Source organism: Ochotona curzoniae, unplaced genomic scaffold (genome assembly GCF_017591425.1).
Source record: "Ochotona curzoniae isolate NIBS_2020 unplaced genomic scaffold, NIBS_Ocur_1.0 contig_46, whole genome shotgun sequence".
NCBI classification, from domain to species: Eukaryota; Metazoa; Chordata; class Mammalia; order Lagomorpha; family Ochotonidae; genus Ochotona; species Ochotona curzoniae.
The window spans coordinates 1,291,127-1,306,565 of NW_024466340.1; the positions used below are offsets into that span (position 1 = coordinate 1,291,127).

At 48.3% G+C, this 15,439-nt stretch overlaps 1 protein-coding gene across 1 annotated transcript in view; it reads left to right on the forward strand.

Annotated features, from left to right (window-relative positions):
• The window catches only part of KSR2 (kinase suppressor of ras 2), a 287,775-nt gene extending 273,993 nt beyond the window's left edge, over positions 1 to 13,782 (forward strand). Inside the window, exons 15-19 of the mRNA XM_040986872.1 lie at positions 2,362 to 2,458; positions 3,356 to 3,489; positions 8,455 to 8,586; positions 12,504 to 12,633; positions 13,645 to 13,782. Coding sequence (XP_040842806.1) covers positions 2,362 to 2,458; positions 3,356 to 3,489; positions 8,455 to 8,586; positions 12,504 to 12,633; positions 13,645 to 13,782 — 631 coding nt within the window. The remainder of the gene's footprint in view (positions 1 to 2,361; positions 2,459 to 3,355; positions 3,490 to 8,454; positions 8,587 to 12,503; positions 12,634 to 13,644) is intronic.
• The last annotated feature ends 1,657 nt before the right edge of the window (positions 13,783 to 15,439 follow it).

A 15,439-nucleotide genomic window follows, 5' to 3' on the forward strand; every position in this document is an offset into this window, starting at 1 on the left:
GAAATCCGAGCACAGCCAGGTTCTGGTGCAGACCTGCTTCTTGGTTACAAATTCTCACCTTTTTACTGTGTCCTCACGTGATAGAGGGTAGGTGAGCCACTTTTCTAAGGTTACTCTCACAACTAGATTACTTACCAAAGTCCCCACTTCATTTTAAATCTCATACCATTACCTTAGGGTTCAGATTTCAAAACATGGATTTGGAAAGGGCACAAATACTCAGATACTCCTTGGTTCCTGGTTGGGGCTTTTCCAAATAGTTGCTGTTAGCATTCCAGTATATTCTGGCACGTTTGGGGGTAAAATATCAGGATGGACACCTGGTGGGTGTATACTCAGGACAGAAGGACTGGATAGCTGTCAGTTGCTTGTATATTTCATTTGAATAGGCATAGCAAACTGTGGTTGCAATCGTTTCTAGTCCCACTAGTCATCTTGGGTCAGTCCAAGGTCATGGGGTAAAAAGAAGAGCAAAGACTTTAGTGTCTGCTGCATAAAAGTAAATAGAGGAGAGAGAGAGAGAGAGACACGGAATGTGTGGCTTCCACATGGTTACTGTGTGCAGGAGGCGCAGGATGTTTTGGAGGCCCTTGGGATAATTTTTTTTGCCTGCCTGAAATGGGGCTGGTATTTTCTGGGCTTTCTCCTGTAATGAGTGGAGGTGGCTGCTCAAGAACAAATATCCAGGGGAGAGAATCCACCCACGGTTTCTGCCATCTCGAATATGTAAATGTCAATATGGCTTAATTGGCTGTTCAGCGCCCCCTGCTACCTCCTCTCCTCCAGCAGCCACAGCAGACACACTGCCTTGGGCAGCAACAGGGCTGAGGGGCAACCTTGAGTCATCATGGCTGCCTCCTGTTCACTTACAGGATAACCTTGGGCAGGTGATTCAGATTCCCTGTGAGTCAGATATCCTAAGAATCTCACCTTATGCAGGTGAAGAAACAAATCATAATCCAAAAATCTCGGATGGTTGAAAAATAGTGTCTTGGTTGTGTAGATGCCTGCATAGAATGGATTTGTTGGATAAATAGATAGGACGGATAGGTGAGTGGGTGGATAGATGAATGGAAAACAGGCAGGCTGGGCAGAGGATGGGATGGGTGGACGGATGGATGGATGGATAGGTAGGAGTGAGTTGATAGATGGAAGAGGGAAGGAAGGATGGGTTGGATGAAAGGCAGAAAGGTAGGCTGGGTAGGTAGAAGGATGGGATTGGCTGGGAGGGAAGAGGAGGGAGAAAGGGAAAGGTGAATGGATGGAAAACTGGGATGAATAGATGAAAGGGAAGGAAAGGAATATGGAATGGGTGGGTGGAAGGGGTGATGGATGGACGAATGGGGGAATGGATGCATGGATGAAGGATGGGTAAATTGTCAGATATTGGATATCCAGTATCCAAAACTACACAGCAAGGGGCCAATGCTGAGATCCCACATACGAGTAGAGTTCCTATTTGAACCTCAGGAAATACAATCTTAGAAAAGTCTAGTACCCAACAACGGCTCCATACATACTTAATGGATGAATACAGTTCCTACAATACTTTAGCAATGAATCCATGGATTAAAAAGGAAAAAAAATCAAGTTGTAATTTTGACATAGATGGGGAATTTTCATAATGACATTCTTCTTTCTGCCAACATTGGATAGTTCATCATTCATTCACTCACTCACTCTTGTCTGCTTATTGAGCATCCATCCTCTGTGTGCCAGGAACTGAGCTCCTGAAGGAGAAACAGAACTGATGAGAGCACAGGTGACTCAATGAGGCCACATTGCTTCTGCTGCAGAATGCCATCATTCATCCCGAACCACTGGTCCTCAAAATGAACTCAATGAGGCCGAAAATAGTTTTGAAAAACCCTCCATCTTGATCAGTGTCTGTGCTTGGGGTCATTCTATTGATGTTTGTACACCCCTGTCTAATGGCCTGAATGCATCATTTGCCAACGATACATCAGCCATTGCATAGCTTGCCTTTCTTTCTTGATCCCCACAAACCGGCAGCTCCCCCAGGTGAGTGGGAGCAGCTGGAACTGAGGATGACAGAGTGCTGTCCAAGAGGCGTTGAGAACCTGAAGGTTGCTGCCTTGCTCCAGGAGAGAGCCTGGATAAGGCACACCAAGGCAAGCCTGGGCTAGGGGCTGTGAACATCCTGGTCTGCCAGGAAGTTGGTGATGTTGCAGAAGAGTTTATTAGAAACTTTATCCCAGATCTTCATCTCAGATGCAACCCCAGATCTAGGATCTCTCAGGCTTGACAGTGCCTTTTCTTAGTGATTGTTTGTCACTTCTCCTAACTACCATGAGTTTCCTTAACAACTGTCACAGCTGACCTCGCCCTTCTGTTTTTCAGCCTCTGTAAGGGAAGGACACTCTATTCCGTGGTGAGGGATGCCAAGATCGTCTTGGATGTCAACAAAACCAGACAAATTGCCCAAGAAATTGTGAAGGTACAGTAGGCACTCAACCATCTTTTTGTTCTCAGACTCAACTCCCACCCCACTCCGACTCCCACCTGGAGCAGCCCCTCAAAGCTGTATTGAGTCTCCAGAGAGTCAATTGGACTTTAGATACCAGGTTGGCCTCCAAAGAAATTAGACCTGACCTGGAAAATACCAAACCGTGTGTGCATAAGAACTTTGTGTTGACCACTAGGAATGGTCTGCCAGTGTTTGGTTTCCATGCCTTATCACCATGGTACTTAACCAGGGGCAAGGCATGATGATGCCCATCTGTAGGAAGCTCAATTGTCCTTATCCCTTGAGTCCCTAAATTCCCATGAGTATGAGCCATCTTTCTCACAGTTGCTAGGGAACCATCAAACTGCTGGATGTTGTCTTGGATTAAAACAAGCAAGAGCATCCAGTGTTTTTCTGACAGGTGCCTTGTAGGTCGGTTGTAATTGAGCTTTTCTTTACCATTGGAACTGTTAGTACCGAGCTGCCAGAAGGAATGAAAGACGAAAGAGCTCACAAAAAGGATAAAAACTCCAGGTGTTCAGCCTTGAGCTAGACCTCCAATAGACCCTTTTCTGTGTTCTTGATTACTGGGTTGTATGACATCTCCTGGGGCACTTGGTGCATTTTGCAATGGCTTGGGACCCTCACTAAATGGGAATGGCTTGGCAGGGGTGTGCGCAAGTGGGGTGTGGATCTGTGACTTACGAGAGAGCCCCACCCTTTGCTACTTGCCATGCTGCTCTCACCTTTCCTCTCTCATACTTAACACTCTGAACATGGTCTCACTGGGGAGGTGTGTCAGCCAGATGAGAAGTGCATGCTCATGCCAGCATGGTAGCAAACACACAGATGTCCACTGGCGACTCCCTGCTCCCTTGCTTTTTGCAGGGTATGGGCTATCTTCACGCCAAGGGAATCCTTCACAAGGACCTCAAATCAAAGAATGTCTTCTATGACAATGGCAAAGTTGTCATCACTGACTTTGGGCTCTTCAGCATTTCCGGGGTGCTGCAGGCTGGCAGGTAAGAAGAGGTGGTGGAAGGCCCCAGAAGGGTTTTTGATAGATGGTGCTCATGGGCTGGGAAGTTCTATGCCAAAGAAAGAGGCCAAGGTTATGGCTCTTCTCCCCATGGGGCCAGCACCTGGCTCACCTGTCTTGGAAATGGTGCCACTGAGTCCGTAGAATTGGTATGGAGCATCCCCTAATCTTCTAAAGCCTGATGTGCCCTTGAATTTGACTGAAGAGCTTTCTTCCTCTGCCAAGTACTCACCCAGATGTTGAGCTCACCCATGAGCCCAGGCTCAAAGTTTTCTTAGGAATTAATGAATTTTAGTGCAGCAGGAATATGATTAAGAGCAAGACCACCTGGGGCCCGACACAGCTCTGCCGCTTAATTAACTGTGACTTTGGTCAAATTGCATGGTGCCTCTGAACTTTTTGTTTCCTTGTCTGCAAGAAAACGTTGAGTAGGAGGATGCTTGCCTCGGAGGGCCTGTGTGAGCTAACAGTTGAGTTTCCACCCATGGCCTTAGACGCAGCAAATGCCTGACAAAGAGGAGGTACGGTTGGTCTGTGATTGATATTCCCTTGTGTACACCTCCCCAGTATCACCCCAGAAAACCACTAACCATCCTGGAACCATCAGCTTCTTGGAGCAAACCATGTTGAGCTGGCCGTATGGAAAGCAGTTTGGGTCCCAGTTTAATAGCCATAGTTCAAAAGGAATATCCTGGCGACTTAATTTGGAATTCTCTGTCTCTCTTTCACACACACACATGCTTGAAACCCTCACATGTTTATTCTAACCATGCAACTTAAGGTGAATAATTTCTCTGTCCAGATGTTCTCTTATTTATACTGCGGCTCCACCTACATGGGGAACTCCCAGCTCCTTTGCGGTCCAGTGCAGGCTCCCCAAGATGGCTTCAGTTCATGCCCTGTCATACCTTGAATCTGAGCGAGATGCCTGACATTTAGCAAAACTCAATGTGCTTCTTCCCATGAGATGTTGTAGAAAGCAAAATTGTCCCACTTTTTAAAAAAGGATTTTACTCCACCTGGAAAGCATCCAGGCAGTCTCTGTAACTGTGTAAAAGTGCATCAAATAAGAAAATAAGAACAATAAGTGAGTTCACAGATACTTGGAGGAGTGGCCATTGGCAGAGTGGCTAAGACGTCATTGGAGACACTCGCATCCCAGATCACAATGCCCAGGGCCAGGTTCCAGCTCTGCTGAGTCTAGTTTCCTGCTAACATGGAACTGCCTTAGTATAGAGTTCCTAGCTTCTGGCTCTGGCCTGACCCATCCATAGCTATCACAGGCATTTTGGGAGTGAACCAGTGGATGGTAGCTCTCTGTGTCTTTTACTCATTTACTCATCTTTTACTCAAGCAAATAAAAAAATAATAATAATAAAATAAAGGTAAAAGTTAAAGAAAGCATACACAGAAGTGTAGCTTACCAAATAAGGTCATAGTGGGCTTGGTGTTGTCAGTCCATGAATTTTGAGGGTATCCAGTCCAGTCCACTGTGAGACAGACAACAGCAGCTTGTCTTTTTTAAACATACAGCTAACTTTCTGGGTCTCAGTTCCCTCAGCTGATGGTGTGGGTGTGGGGAAGGCAGTAATGGTCCCAACCATGCTGGGACTATTTTGAAGGGATGGAGAAGGCTTCATTTAGAGCTTCGTTTTCTAAGGATGCTATTTCGTGATATATGTTTTTAAGATTTATTTATTTGTTTGGAAGTAGAGTTATAGAGGGGAGAGAGAGAGAGAGATAGAGAGAGATTGAGATCTTCCATCTGCAGATGGCCACATGGCTGAAATGGGGCCATTCCAGAGCCAGGTTTTCCTTCTGGATCTCCCACATACAGATGCCCAAACACTTGAGCCATCCTTTACTGCTTTCCCAGACACTTTAGAATGGAGCTTCTTAGGAAGTAGAACAGCCTGAATCCCAATCCATGCCCATATGAGATGTCATTGGCACAGCAGCTGTGGCTCAACTCACTATGCCACAGTGCCTGCGCCTAATGGTGCTACTTCTCCAGAAATTTCTGTAGAATTGTGATACATATCATCTCTGACTGTTACATATGTAATTGTTCATTCATCCATTCCTTTGAGAGGCAGGAAGACAGAGAGAGCTGCCTTCAGCCGATTCACTCCCCAAAAGTCTAAAACTGCTAGGGCTAGGCTGAGCCAAAGCTGGAAGCTGGGGACTCAGTGCAGGTCTCCACTGTGGGTGGCAGGGACCTGAATACTTGAGCCATCATCTGCTGCCTTGCAGGGTGCACATCAGTGGGGAGCTGGAATCAGTAGCCTGAGTGGAGACTCAAATGCAGGTGCTGCAGTGTGGGGCACAAGGGTCTTCATCCCAAGGCGGAACACCCACTCTCTCTGGGGTTCTAGACACTGACACATGTCTTAACTCTGTCACATGTCACCTCTACAGCCTTTGGCAGAGGCCTTGGATGATTCTGAGCCTCTGTTTTTTCGTCTGTGAAACAGGGACAGTACCCCTCCCATTTGGGTCACTAAAGATTCGCTGAGATGGACAATCTAGCAAGAGTGACCTGCCTTCCTGTCCTCCACTCACACAAAGCTTGGGGTGTTGCCTGTGCCCAGTCCAGGGAGACCTAACCAGCCTTTGCCAGGGATGCGGGGTGGCATCATGGGGGGGGAGGAGAGAGAGAGAGAAAATGTTCTGCACATGACACAGAACCTGGAGCACAGTTGTTCTGCTTCATCAAGAAAAGGTGTCATTTAACATGCCTCTGCTGTGGTGCCAGCCACCCACAGCCTGTTATTAATCATAACAATAATGGTAATGAAAATGATTCGGGTTGTCATGGGTAGGCCTATTGCCATAGGGACAGGATGCCCCGGGGTGTCTGTGCCAGGCCTGGCTCTCAGCTCTCTCCCAAGGATGTGCATACACCTTCCACAGCTGATGATTGTGTGTGGCCAGCTCCAGCTCCTCTCCCTGAGTGATGACCTGTTGAGTCAAGAAGAGATGGCAGGGATGTTTTAGAAAAGATGAGAGAGTTACCTTGTAGCAGCTGTATCCTCCCCCCCCCACCCCCTACCCCAATAACCTGATCTGCCAGGAGAATGCTGACTGACCCAGGCCAGGGCCCCTTTTCCTTGGAGCTCTGGTCTCAAGTCCATCTCTGAGTTTTCATGGTAAGTAGGTGGATAGATAGGCCAACTGAGTGGACAGACACAAATGGACAGATGAACGGGTAGTTGTTAGGTGGTTGGATGGATGGATGGATGGAGGAAAGAAAGAAAAGCAGTGGATAGTGTAATAATGATGCCCAAAGATCATGTGACCCTGGCAGCTGACACTGCCCTGTGACGTGCACTGTCTCATTTTAATCCTTGCACCAGCCTTGCGAAGCACAAAGCAACAGCCTCAACTTGCAGGTGTGAAAATGAATTCTTCGGTTTTGCTTAGAGCCCCACAGTTGGTAAGCAGTAGACAGATTGTTCGTCTTCTGCAAATATCTTTGGTTCTAGAAGCAAGAACCCATTCAGCTCTTACAAGTCAGCAATTTTTCCAGGAGGTTTGGACTCCGTTTTCCAGCAGAGGCTGTGTTCTGCCCCAGACAGAAACACAGGTGCAAACTGCATTACCACCATCAACGTGCTGACATTCAGGCCATTTCCTTACTGTGCCTCATCGGAACACTGATTCTCAACAGGCGCTGTTTCCACCCCAGGGGACTTCCGTCCATGTCTGGAGACATTCTTGGTTGTCACACGTGGCGAGTAGCATCGCTAGCCTCTAGGAAATAGATTATGGAGATATTGTGCAGCCCCCTACCATGCACAAAGCAGCTTCCACCGCAGATGGGTATAGTCTGGAACATCACCACTGGTGCCATGGCTGAGAAGCCCTGACCGAGGATGCATTTGGCAGTGTGCCCTTAGCTGTGTTTCTCCCTGTCACATGCATTCCAGGCAGCTCCTGGCAGGGGAACGCAGAAGGTGGATGGGTGGCCAGTGTCCCAGAGAGTGCTCCTGGACAGAGCCACCCTCCAAAGACAACACGGAGTCGTGACTGTGGCAGTGACTCCATATCGCTGCTTCTCCCACAACCCTTTTTTCGGGTTTCCACCCAAGTGCGTGCGGCCCCAAATAGAGGTCACTTTCACACATAAGGAGAATCTTCAGGAGATAAGAGGAGTTAATTGTTAATAAGGAGTCAGCTAGAACCATGTTATCTGCTTTGGTAGCCCCTCATTGCATATGCCTGTGCCAAGTTAACTTTTTTTCTTAAAAAAAAAAAAGATTTATTTATTTTTATTGAAAAGGCAAATTTAAAATTTACAGAGAAAGAAATCTTCCATCCACTGGCTGATTCTCCAAATGGCCACAATGGCCAGAACAGAGCCATTCTGAAGCCGTGAGCCAGGAGCTTCTTATGAGTCTCTCCCACCTGGGTGCTGGGTCTCAAGGTCTTGCACCATCCTCCACTTCTTTCCCAGGCCATAAACAGGAAGCTAGATCAGAAGTACAGCAACTAGAACACGAACCAGTGCCTATATGAGATGCCAGTACTTGAAGGGGGAGAATTTAGTCTATTGAGCCACAATGTGCCATGTTAACTTTAACTTGGAAGGAAGAGGAATGTGCTATTCTTGCCCCCTCTGGGTACCATAAAGAGCGGCATTACCCACAATACCTTTCCATGATGATACTACCACAGAGAGAGAGAATCAGTGGCATTTATTGAACATGAGTGGGCAGAGGGCTGGCTGCCTCAGAGAGGATAGGACCAAGAAAGGGTTTCAGTGTTGATGTCTCTTAGCATACCAGCCTCTTTGCACCTCCCTCTTAGTTTCAACCTCAAGGTCAAAGTCAGGCTGTGCCCAGTGGAGGCATCAGGAAAGCATGGATCCAGGACTAGAAGTCCATGATCGGGACCTGGTGCTCTCCTGGCTGGGAAATGGAGCTCACCCTGTACTTTGCTTCTGTAGACGGGAGGACAAACTGCGCATCCAGAATGGCTGGCTGTGCCACCTGGCACCGGAGATCATCCGCCAACTGTCCCCAGACACTGAGGAAGACAAGCTTCCCTTCTCCAAGCACTCAGACGTCTTTGCACTTGGGTGAGTAGGCTCTGTCCCGGCCTTGGAGAGCCACGTCCTGGGCACAGGCCACCTCCCAGCCTGCCTTCAGTAATCCTGGAAGCACCAGTGCACCTGTGTGTGGGGCCATCTGTTTGCGATTCGGGGGGGAGGGGGTCTAAGTCAGGTGGAGTGGCAGGAAGGACTCTAACACCTGCATGCTCACCTGTGAGGCCATGACAGTTGCCTCGTTCATTCATTCACTCAGTCATCTGAGAGCTGTTAGATGGATGCCTGCTATCAGCCAACACTGCGCAATACTGGAAGTACAAGATTTGGGCTTGTGTTAGTATATTGCATTATATAACAGATACCCCTAACTTCACAACTTAAAACAGAATTTTTGGGAAGGACTTAGCTCAGAATTTCTCCTTTTAAGATTTATTCTTACTTGTGTGGGGCAGAGTGGCAGAGGGAGACATAAACTTCTTCCATCTGCTGGTTCAAATGATCTCGACAACCAGGACTGGGCCAGGCCAATGCTGGGAGCCTGGAACTCCATCTGCATCTCCCATGTGGGTAGTAGGGGGCCTAAGCACTCCTGCCATCATCTTCCACTGCTCTTCCAGGCACATTAGCAGGGAGCTGGATCAGAAGCTGAGCAGCTATACAGAACCCTGCACTCATATGGGGTGCTGGTGTCAGGAGGCAGCTTTAACCCACTGTGCCATGACACCAGCCACTTAGATGCGTTATCATGAGTTGACCTGGAGGCTTATGGGAGGTTACAGTCAAGCCCCTTCCAAGAGGACCACTCATAGGGTTGTTGGCAAGAGACCTTGGCCCGTTAGAACATGGGGCCACTTAGTGACCTACAGTGTTGCAGCTTAAAAGCCTCATTGCAGTCCGTGATCTCATCTCACCCTGTCTGCTTTGGTATTTTCTTAAGTTGCATTGACTGTTTGAGGACACATAATTAGACATGCTTATGGTATTTTGGTCCATGTATATATTGGGTAATGAAGCAGTAGCATATCCATCAGCTTCAACGTTTTTTATTTAGTTGTGATGACAGCATTCAGGGTTCTATCTCCCAGATACATTGCATGGGCAGTGGGGAGGGGATTGTGGTCAGTGAGGTGTGTTGCACTCTCCTGCCACATGGCCCCTCTTACATGCAAGTTGCTGCATCTGACTTGCATGTAACGTTACAGGAAGGAGCCATTCAGAGATGTGCAGGTCCCAGGTCCCTCCCCTGCCTTGTCTAGTGTGAGACAAGGAGGCAGTCAGGTTTGGCCAAGTATGCTTGATGCCATTTTGGGGACACACACACTGGGAATAAGAGAGGAATCCAGTCTGAGCTGGGAGGACAGGGAGCACTCCCAGGAGGAAGCAGCTCAGGATCGTGAGTTACAGGTTGGATACAACCCCACCTCTGATTGACAGAAAACCGAGAGCACCATCAGCGGCATCAGAGGTTTTCCACATAGAAAGCACAAAAGCAAAAGGGGGTCATTTATTCCCTGGGGAGGAACCGGTAGAAGAATGAGGGTAGGAGAAGAATGAGGGTAGGAGAAGTTGATAGACAAAGATTCAGAGAAAGAATGAGGCTGGGGCTGAGATATGAGAGCCTGGAGAGGGATGGAGTCGTTTGTGTAGGGAACTAGTGGCAGAGTTAAGGGTTTTTTTTCATGTCATCTTTGGGGCACTAGGGAGCCATTGATTGCTATTTAGAAGCATGGAGCACTGCAGTCATCATTTGGGCTTCGGATCCATCAGACCACACTGGCTGCTGTGTAGAAACAGAACGGAGAAGGGCATACTGAGAGTCTGAGCTGTGGGAAGAGGCTGGCGGCTCCATAGGGTCAGCAGCCATGGAGGTCAAGGCTGAGCATGGGTACAAGCACATAGGGCTGGGAGTTGGTGTTGGGTGGTGAGCGGCACCCAGATTCCAGTCTTCAGTAACCAATTAGAGAGTGGTATCCTTCCCCAAGATCAAGGCCCTGGAGGAGAGGCAGGACTTGGGCATGCTCAAAAAAATCAAGCTCATATTGAGTGAGCATCAGCTACCTTAGCCAGCCATAAGGCAGGTGCACCTGTACACTTAAGAGTTTTAAAAAGAGATGTTTAACTTGTCAGCCAATAGGAACTGTGGCCACATGAGAGAATGGGTTGTCCTTGGGCATGCGGAAGAAATGTCTAGCACACAGCTGTACTGGGCAGGGCATGGTGTCATGGGAGGCCAGAAGGGTGTCTTTGCTCCCATGCCCCAGGCAGCCACACTGACCCTGGTCCTCCCTTTTCCGTGGAGTGGTAGCAGGGGCTAGGGGTTGCTGCTGGGGAAGCTGCAGCCTACAGATGTGTGTACATATGAGAGAAACTGTCTCCCCTAAAACGTCTCCCCCTCTCCCCCCGCTCCCCAACGCAGCCTCCTCGCCACACATCCCGGAGAGGGCACATTCTGGAAACTCTGAATTCTCGGTGTGTCATTTGAAGCCCTTCAGGCTGTCACTTGGCCTGGATTAACTCTGGGCCAGATCTTTTAACTCATTAGATATTATCTTAAACCAAATTGCCATGATGAAGTTGGTGTGTTTTAGTGTAAATTTAGCAAAAAAAAAAAAATGCAATTAACAAAATGTACCAAAGTAATTGGTTTTCCGCTGGAGTTTTCATCTTTAGCAGCTTTTTTCAAGTGAGTTTGTCTTGGAAGTTGGGTTTGAAAGGAAGTTTTAATGAGGCTTTTATTTCTGCTGCTGCTGAGTTCGGAAGGACCTGGCGCTCTTGGTTTCCTGCCAATTAGGTGCATCTTGTTGCTTGGGAACCTCATGCTTAGGACTGATGTGGAACAAAAACGAACTTTTCAAAGTCCGCCGAGCTCAGCGTGGAGCTGTCTTATGGAATCTGTACAGGCAGGGATTGTGTTGTCCCCAGTTGACAGGTGAGGAAGTCGAGGCTTCCAACGAGTCAATGACATGTCTTGTAGTGACTGCCAGAGGCAGGATCCAAACCTACAACACCCCAACTCCAGCCCTGGATTTAGATTTTCTAGAACATTGCCATTTCTGTGAGAGGCAGAAAGGAAGAGCTCCGATTACTGGCTCACTTCCCAAATGCCCATAACACCCAGGGCCGGGCCAGACCCAAGCTGAGAGTCCTTGTCGGTGAACATGAGAACAGTGAGTGAAGGTGACAGTGTTTGGTTCAGCCCATGTGCACTTTGTGTGCTGACTCTATGTGAGGAGTGTAACATTCGTGTGTGTGGCTTAGAAACTACAACATTGTACTTTGAAATGAATGATACTTTTGTCAAAAGTAAAAAAACACAAACAAAGGTCCACCAAGTTGTTTGCTCTGGCCATGCTGAGGTAACTGACAGCAGGACTTGAAACTCAAAGCATTAGTGGCAGGGGCAGTGTTTTAAGTTGATAACCATGTACGGCCCATGGATGGTGCTATAAGCATCCAAGTGGCCCTTGACAAGAAGAGGATTCGCCCCTCCCATGACACCCCACCGCTAAGCATCCTCTCCCCTCCCTGCCCCAGAGGATTGAGTTTTGTATTAGCCTGGTTTTCATTGCTGTAAGGAGTTAGCTGAGGCTGGACAGCTTCATCCAGAAAGGTGATATGTTTAGCTCATAGTCCTTGACATTCAAGGAAAGGCAGCAGCGTTGGTTCTGGTGTGGAAACTCCTGGTAGATGACGTTTCTGACAGACTAGAGACCCTGCTCCCCACTGCCACAGACACAATCAGGAAGATGCATTTTAAGGCATTACTTCTAAGAAAGCTTTAGTAGTATCCCAGTGGCAAAATGCCAACCCCACTGGGGGTAAAGCAGGAGAGGAATGGCTGACCCAGGGGGTTGGCTTAGGAGCTGTGTGCTGGTGAGAGGTTAGAGAGTCATCAATGACATTGTATCACACCAACGTCCTTTCGTCCTTTCCATGTCTACCAACAGTACAATCTGGTATGAGCTCCACGCCAGGGAGTGGCCTTTCAAAACTCAACCAGCAGAGGCAATAATCTGGCAAATGGGTACAGGCATGAAGCCCAACCTCAGCCAAATCGGCATGGGAAAAGAAATCTCGGTAAGTCCCAGAGTGGGTCTGTGGGACAGGAGCACAACACTGGGACCTCTTTTTCCTGCGTGTTAAGATACAAATGTTTTCCCAAGGGTAATCCTTAGAGTGTGCACAGAGCTCTGTGAGTTTGTGATTGGAAGCTTAGAAGGTAAAATCCACTGCACTGTGCCTGCAATTTCAGATGCCTACCACTAGAGGCACAGTGAGCCTTACCCAGGTTTTTTCTTAACAGTGGGTCGCTGAATCAGGTAAACAAATGAAGCCCACTTTTTCTGGTTTTTGTTTGTTTGTTGATAAGGGATATTAGTGCTTTGTGCAGTTTAATTTGTAAATACATGCTAATTTTAAAGCATCACCCAACTCAGAAAAAGATACAATGAAACAGAGAAACCTGTGAATCAATTCACAATCTTTCCCCAAAGCACAGCAGACAGATATTACGGTCTTTTGATTGTAAACCTTTTATTTTGCCTAAGTTTATCTAAGGGTTGCCTGTACGGAGAATTCCCTTATCAAATGGGATTACTAAAAGTAAATTTTTTTCTCCATGATTTGGAAAGTCCTTGCCATACGGGGAGGGATGTGGATTCCGTCTTATCCTTTCCTTTTGAGAAAAATAGCAGGAAGCTCCTTAAGGAATATTATTGCTCTTGATGTATTTAAGCATAGGGAATACCTCATTTGCTCTGTCCTCCAGAGATGATGGATGGGTGGGTGGACAGATATGGGGATATGTACAAGATGGATGAAGGATGGTTGAGTATATTGACATGGGCGGCTGGGTGAATGGATACAAGGATGCATGCATAATGGGCGGGTATGGATGCAAATGAATGCTGGTTGATTTGGATGGATGCACGCAATGTGAATGTGTGCGTGGTGAGTGGGGTGGATGGATAGATGGACAAAGATGGATGTGGGGAAGATGGGCAGACAAATGGACTCATACACTGAGCCTGCCCAGGCACAGTCAAGAAGTCGCGGTTTCTATCAGTCACCACGATTGGTTTTCTTTAGGACATCCTTCTCTTCTGCTGGGCCTTTGAACAGGAAGAGAGACCCAGCTTCACCAAGCTCATGGACATGCTGGAGAAGCTGCCGAAGCGAAACCGCCGCCTGTCTCACCCCGGGCACTTCTGGAAGTCTGCAGAGTAGGTTCCCTTCTCTGGCTTCCCCCCCTTCTCCCTGTACCCCGCTGCCCTGCCCTCACTGACTGTTGTCCTCCCCCCAAACTTCTTCCATGGACCCACTCCCCATCACCACCTCCAGGTTTCTGTTCAGGGGAGTCTGTTCTATGTTTGGGTCCTGTGCCTCCCACAGCCACCTCATTCCCATCTTGCTTGATGAAGGTTGATGCCCCAGTGAGGGTGAATGCCATGAAGCAACGCGCCCTGAACCTGCCAAGCTCTCTCATTCGCATCTTTGGGGGTTTCTCTCTCTGTAAGACCTGGCCTGCACTTGTTACAGGAAGGTCAGAGCAGGAGAGAGTCTTGGCATCTCACATGGAGGCTCCAGGCCCCTCTCAATCCCCTTGTCCCTGGCTGGAGCAGTAGCCCCACCTGAGATCACGAATGTGACATCTCATCCAAACCCCATCCCTGGCATCCCATCCCTGAAGCATCTAACAGAGGAGCGTTCCTGCTCCCCGCTGCCCTGCTGGTGGCTCACAGTCACACAGTCAGGTAGACACACACTGCGGAACACAGGAGGAGCTGCTGAGACGGGACCTAAAAGCCTGGCTCTCTCCATGTTCATACCCAGGTATGCTTCGACGTAAACTCAGACCTATTCATTCACAAGAACATCCTATGGAAACCTATCCAGACACCAAAGGCCACACACACAGACACACAAGCACGTTGATGACACTTGCAGATACCTCTACACACTTGCACCGCCATGCCTACCACTGTGTCTAAGTACCTACACACAGATATAAATGTGCAAATTCACACTCTGCCAACTCCCCACCTGTGTGCACAGCAATGCCATGATGGTACTCTTAGTCTTCCCATGGGACCCTATGAAAGTCCCCAAGATCCCAGCAGACCCTCTGTCACTCCTTGCCCCACCCCCTTAAGCTTACTGAAGGGAAGAGGGAGGAGAGGATGGAATCTTTTCTGTCCCCAGGGGCTAATCCTTCCCCCAGACAATTGAAAAGGGCCAAGATTTCAGGTTCAAATAGGCATGAGTAAATTGAAATGCCCCTCCACTGGCTTAATAGCTCTATGGCCTTGGGCTCGTGACTCAGCCCCTGAGCAGCAGGTTCACGTTCTGGAACATGAAGGTCAAGGGACCTCTTAAGCAGGATTTCTGTGAGGTGAGTGAGCTCCTGCCCTAGGGAACCTGGCATGAAGCTTCCCACATGGCAGGTGCTCAGCATCCCCTGGCAACCGCCATCTACCAGGAGGGAGAGTGAGCTCCATTGTAGAAGGATGGTGGGTGTGAGAGCCAAGCAGATACACAAACAGACCCAAGGATGCGCTGAACAGCAGCCACCCCGCCCCAAACAAAGGGAGTGTGAAGCTGTCAAAGAACTGATGTCAGAACCCTGGGCAGCGCCCGGGAGTTCTTAGTGTAGCCATATTCAAGGGTCATTTAGGCCATCATCCACTGAGCTTTGCTCTCCCAGAGGTCACAAAGGAGAGGGTCAGAGTTCAGACGAACAGAGAGGCTTAAAGCTCAATGGTTAGAGAAAGGCAGGTACCTTCCTTTCCGTATTTTGCTGTGATTTTGGACAGAGAAAACAGAGAGTAAAAAAGCTGTTCTAAATGATGGGACTTCAAGTTCAATGGAATTGCGATGCATTTCT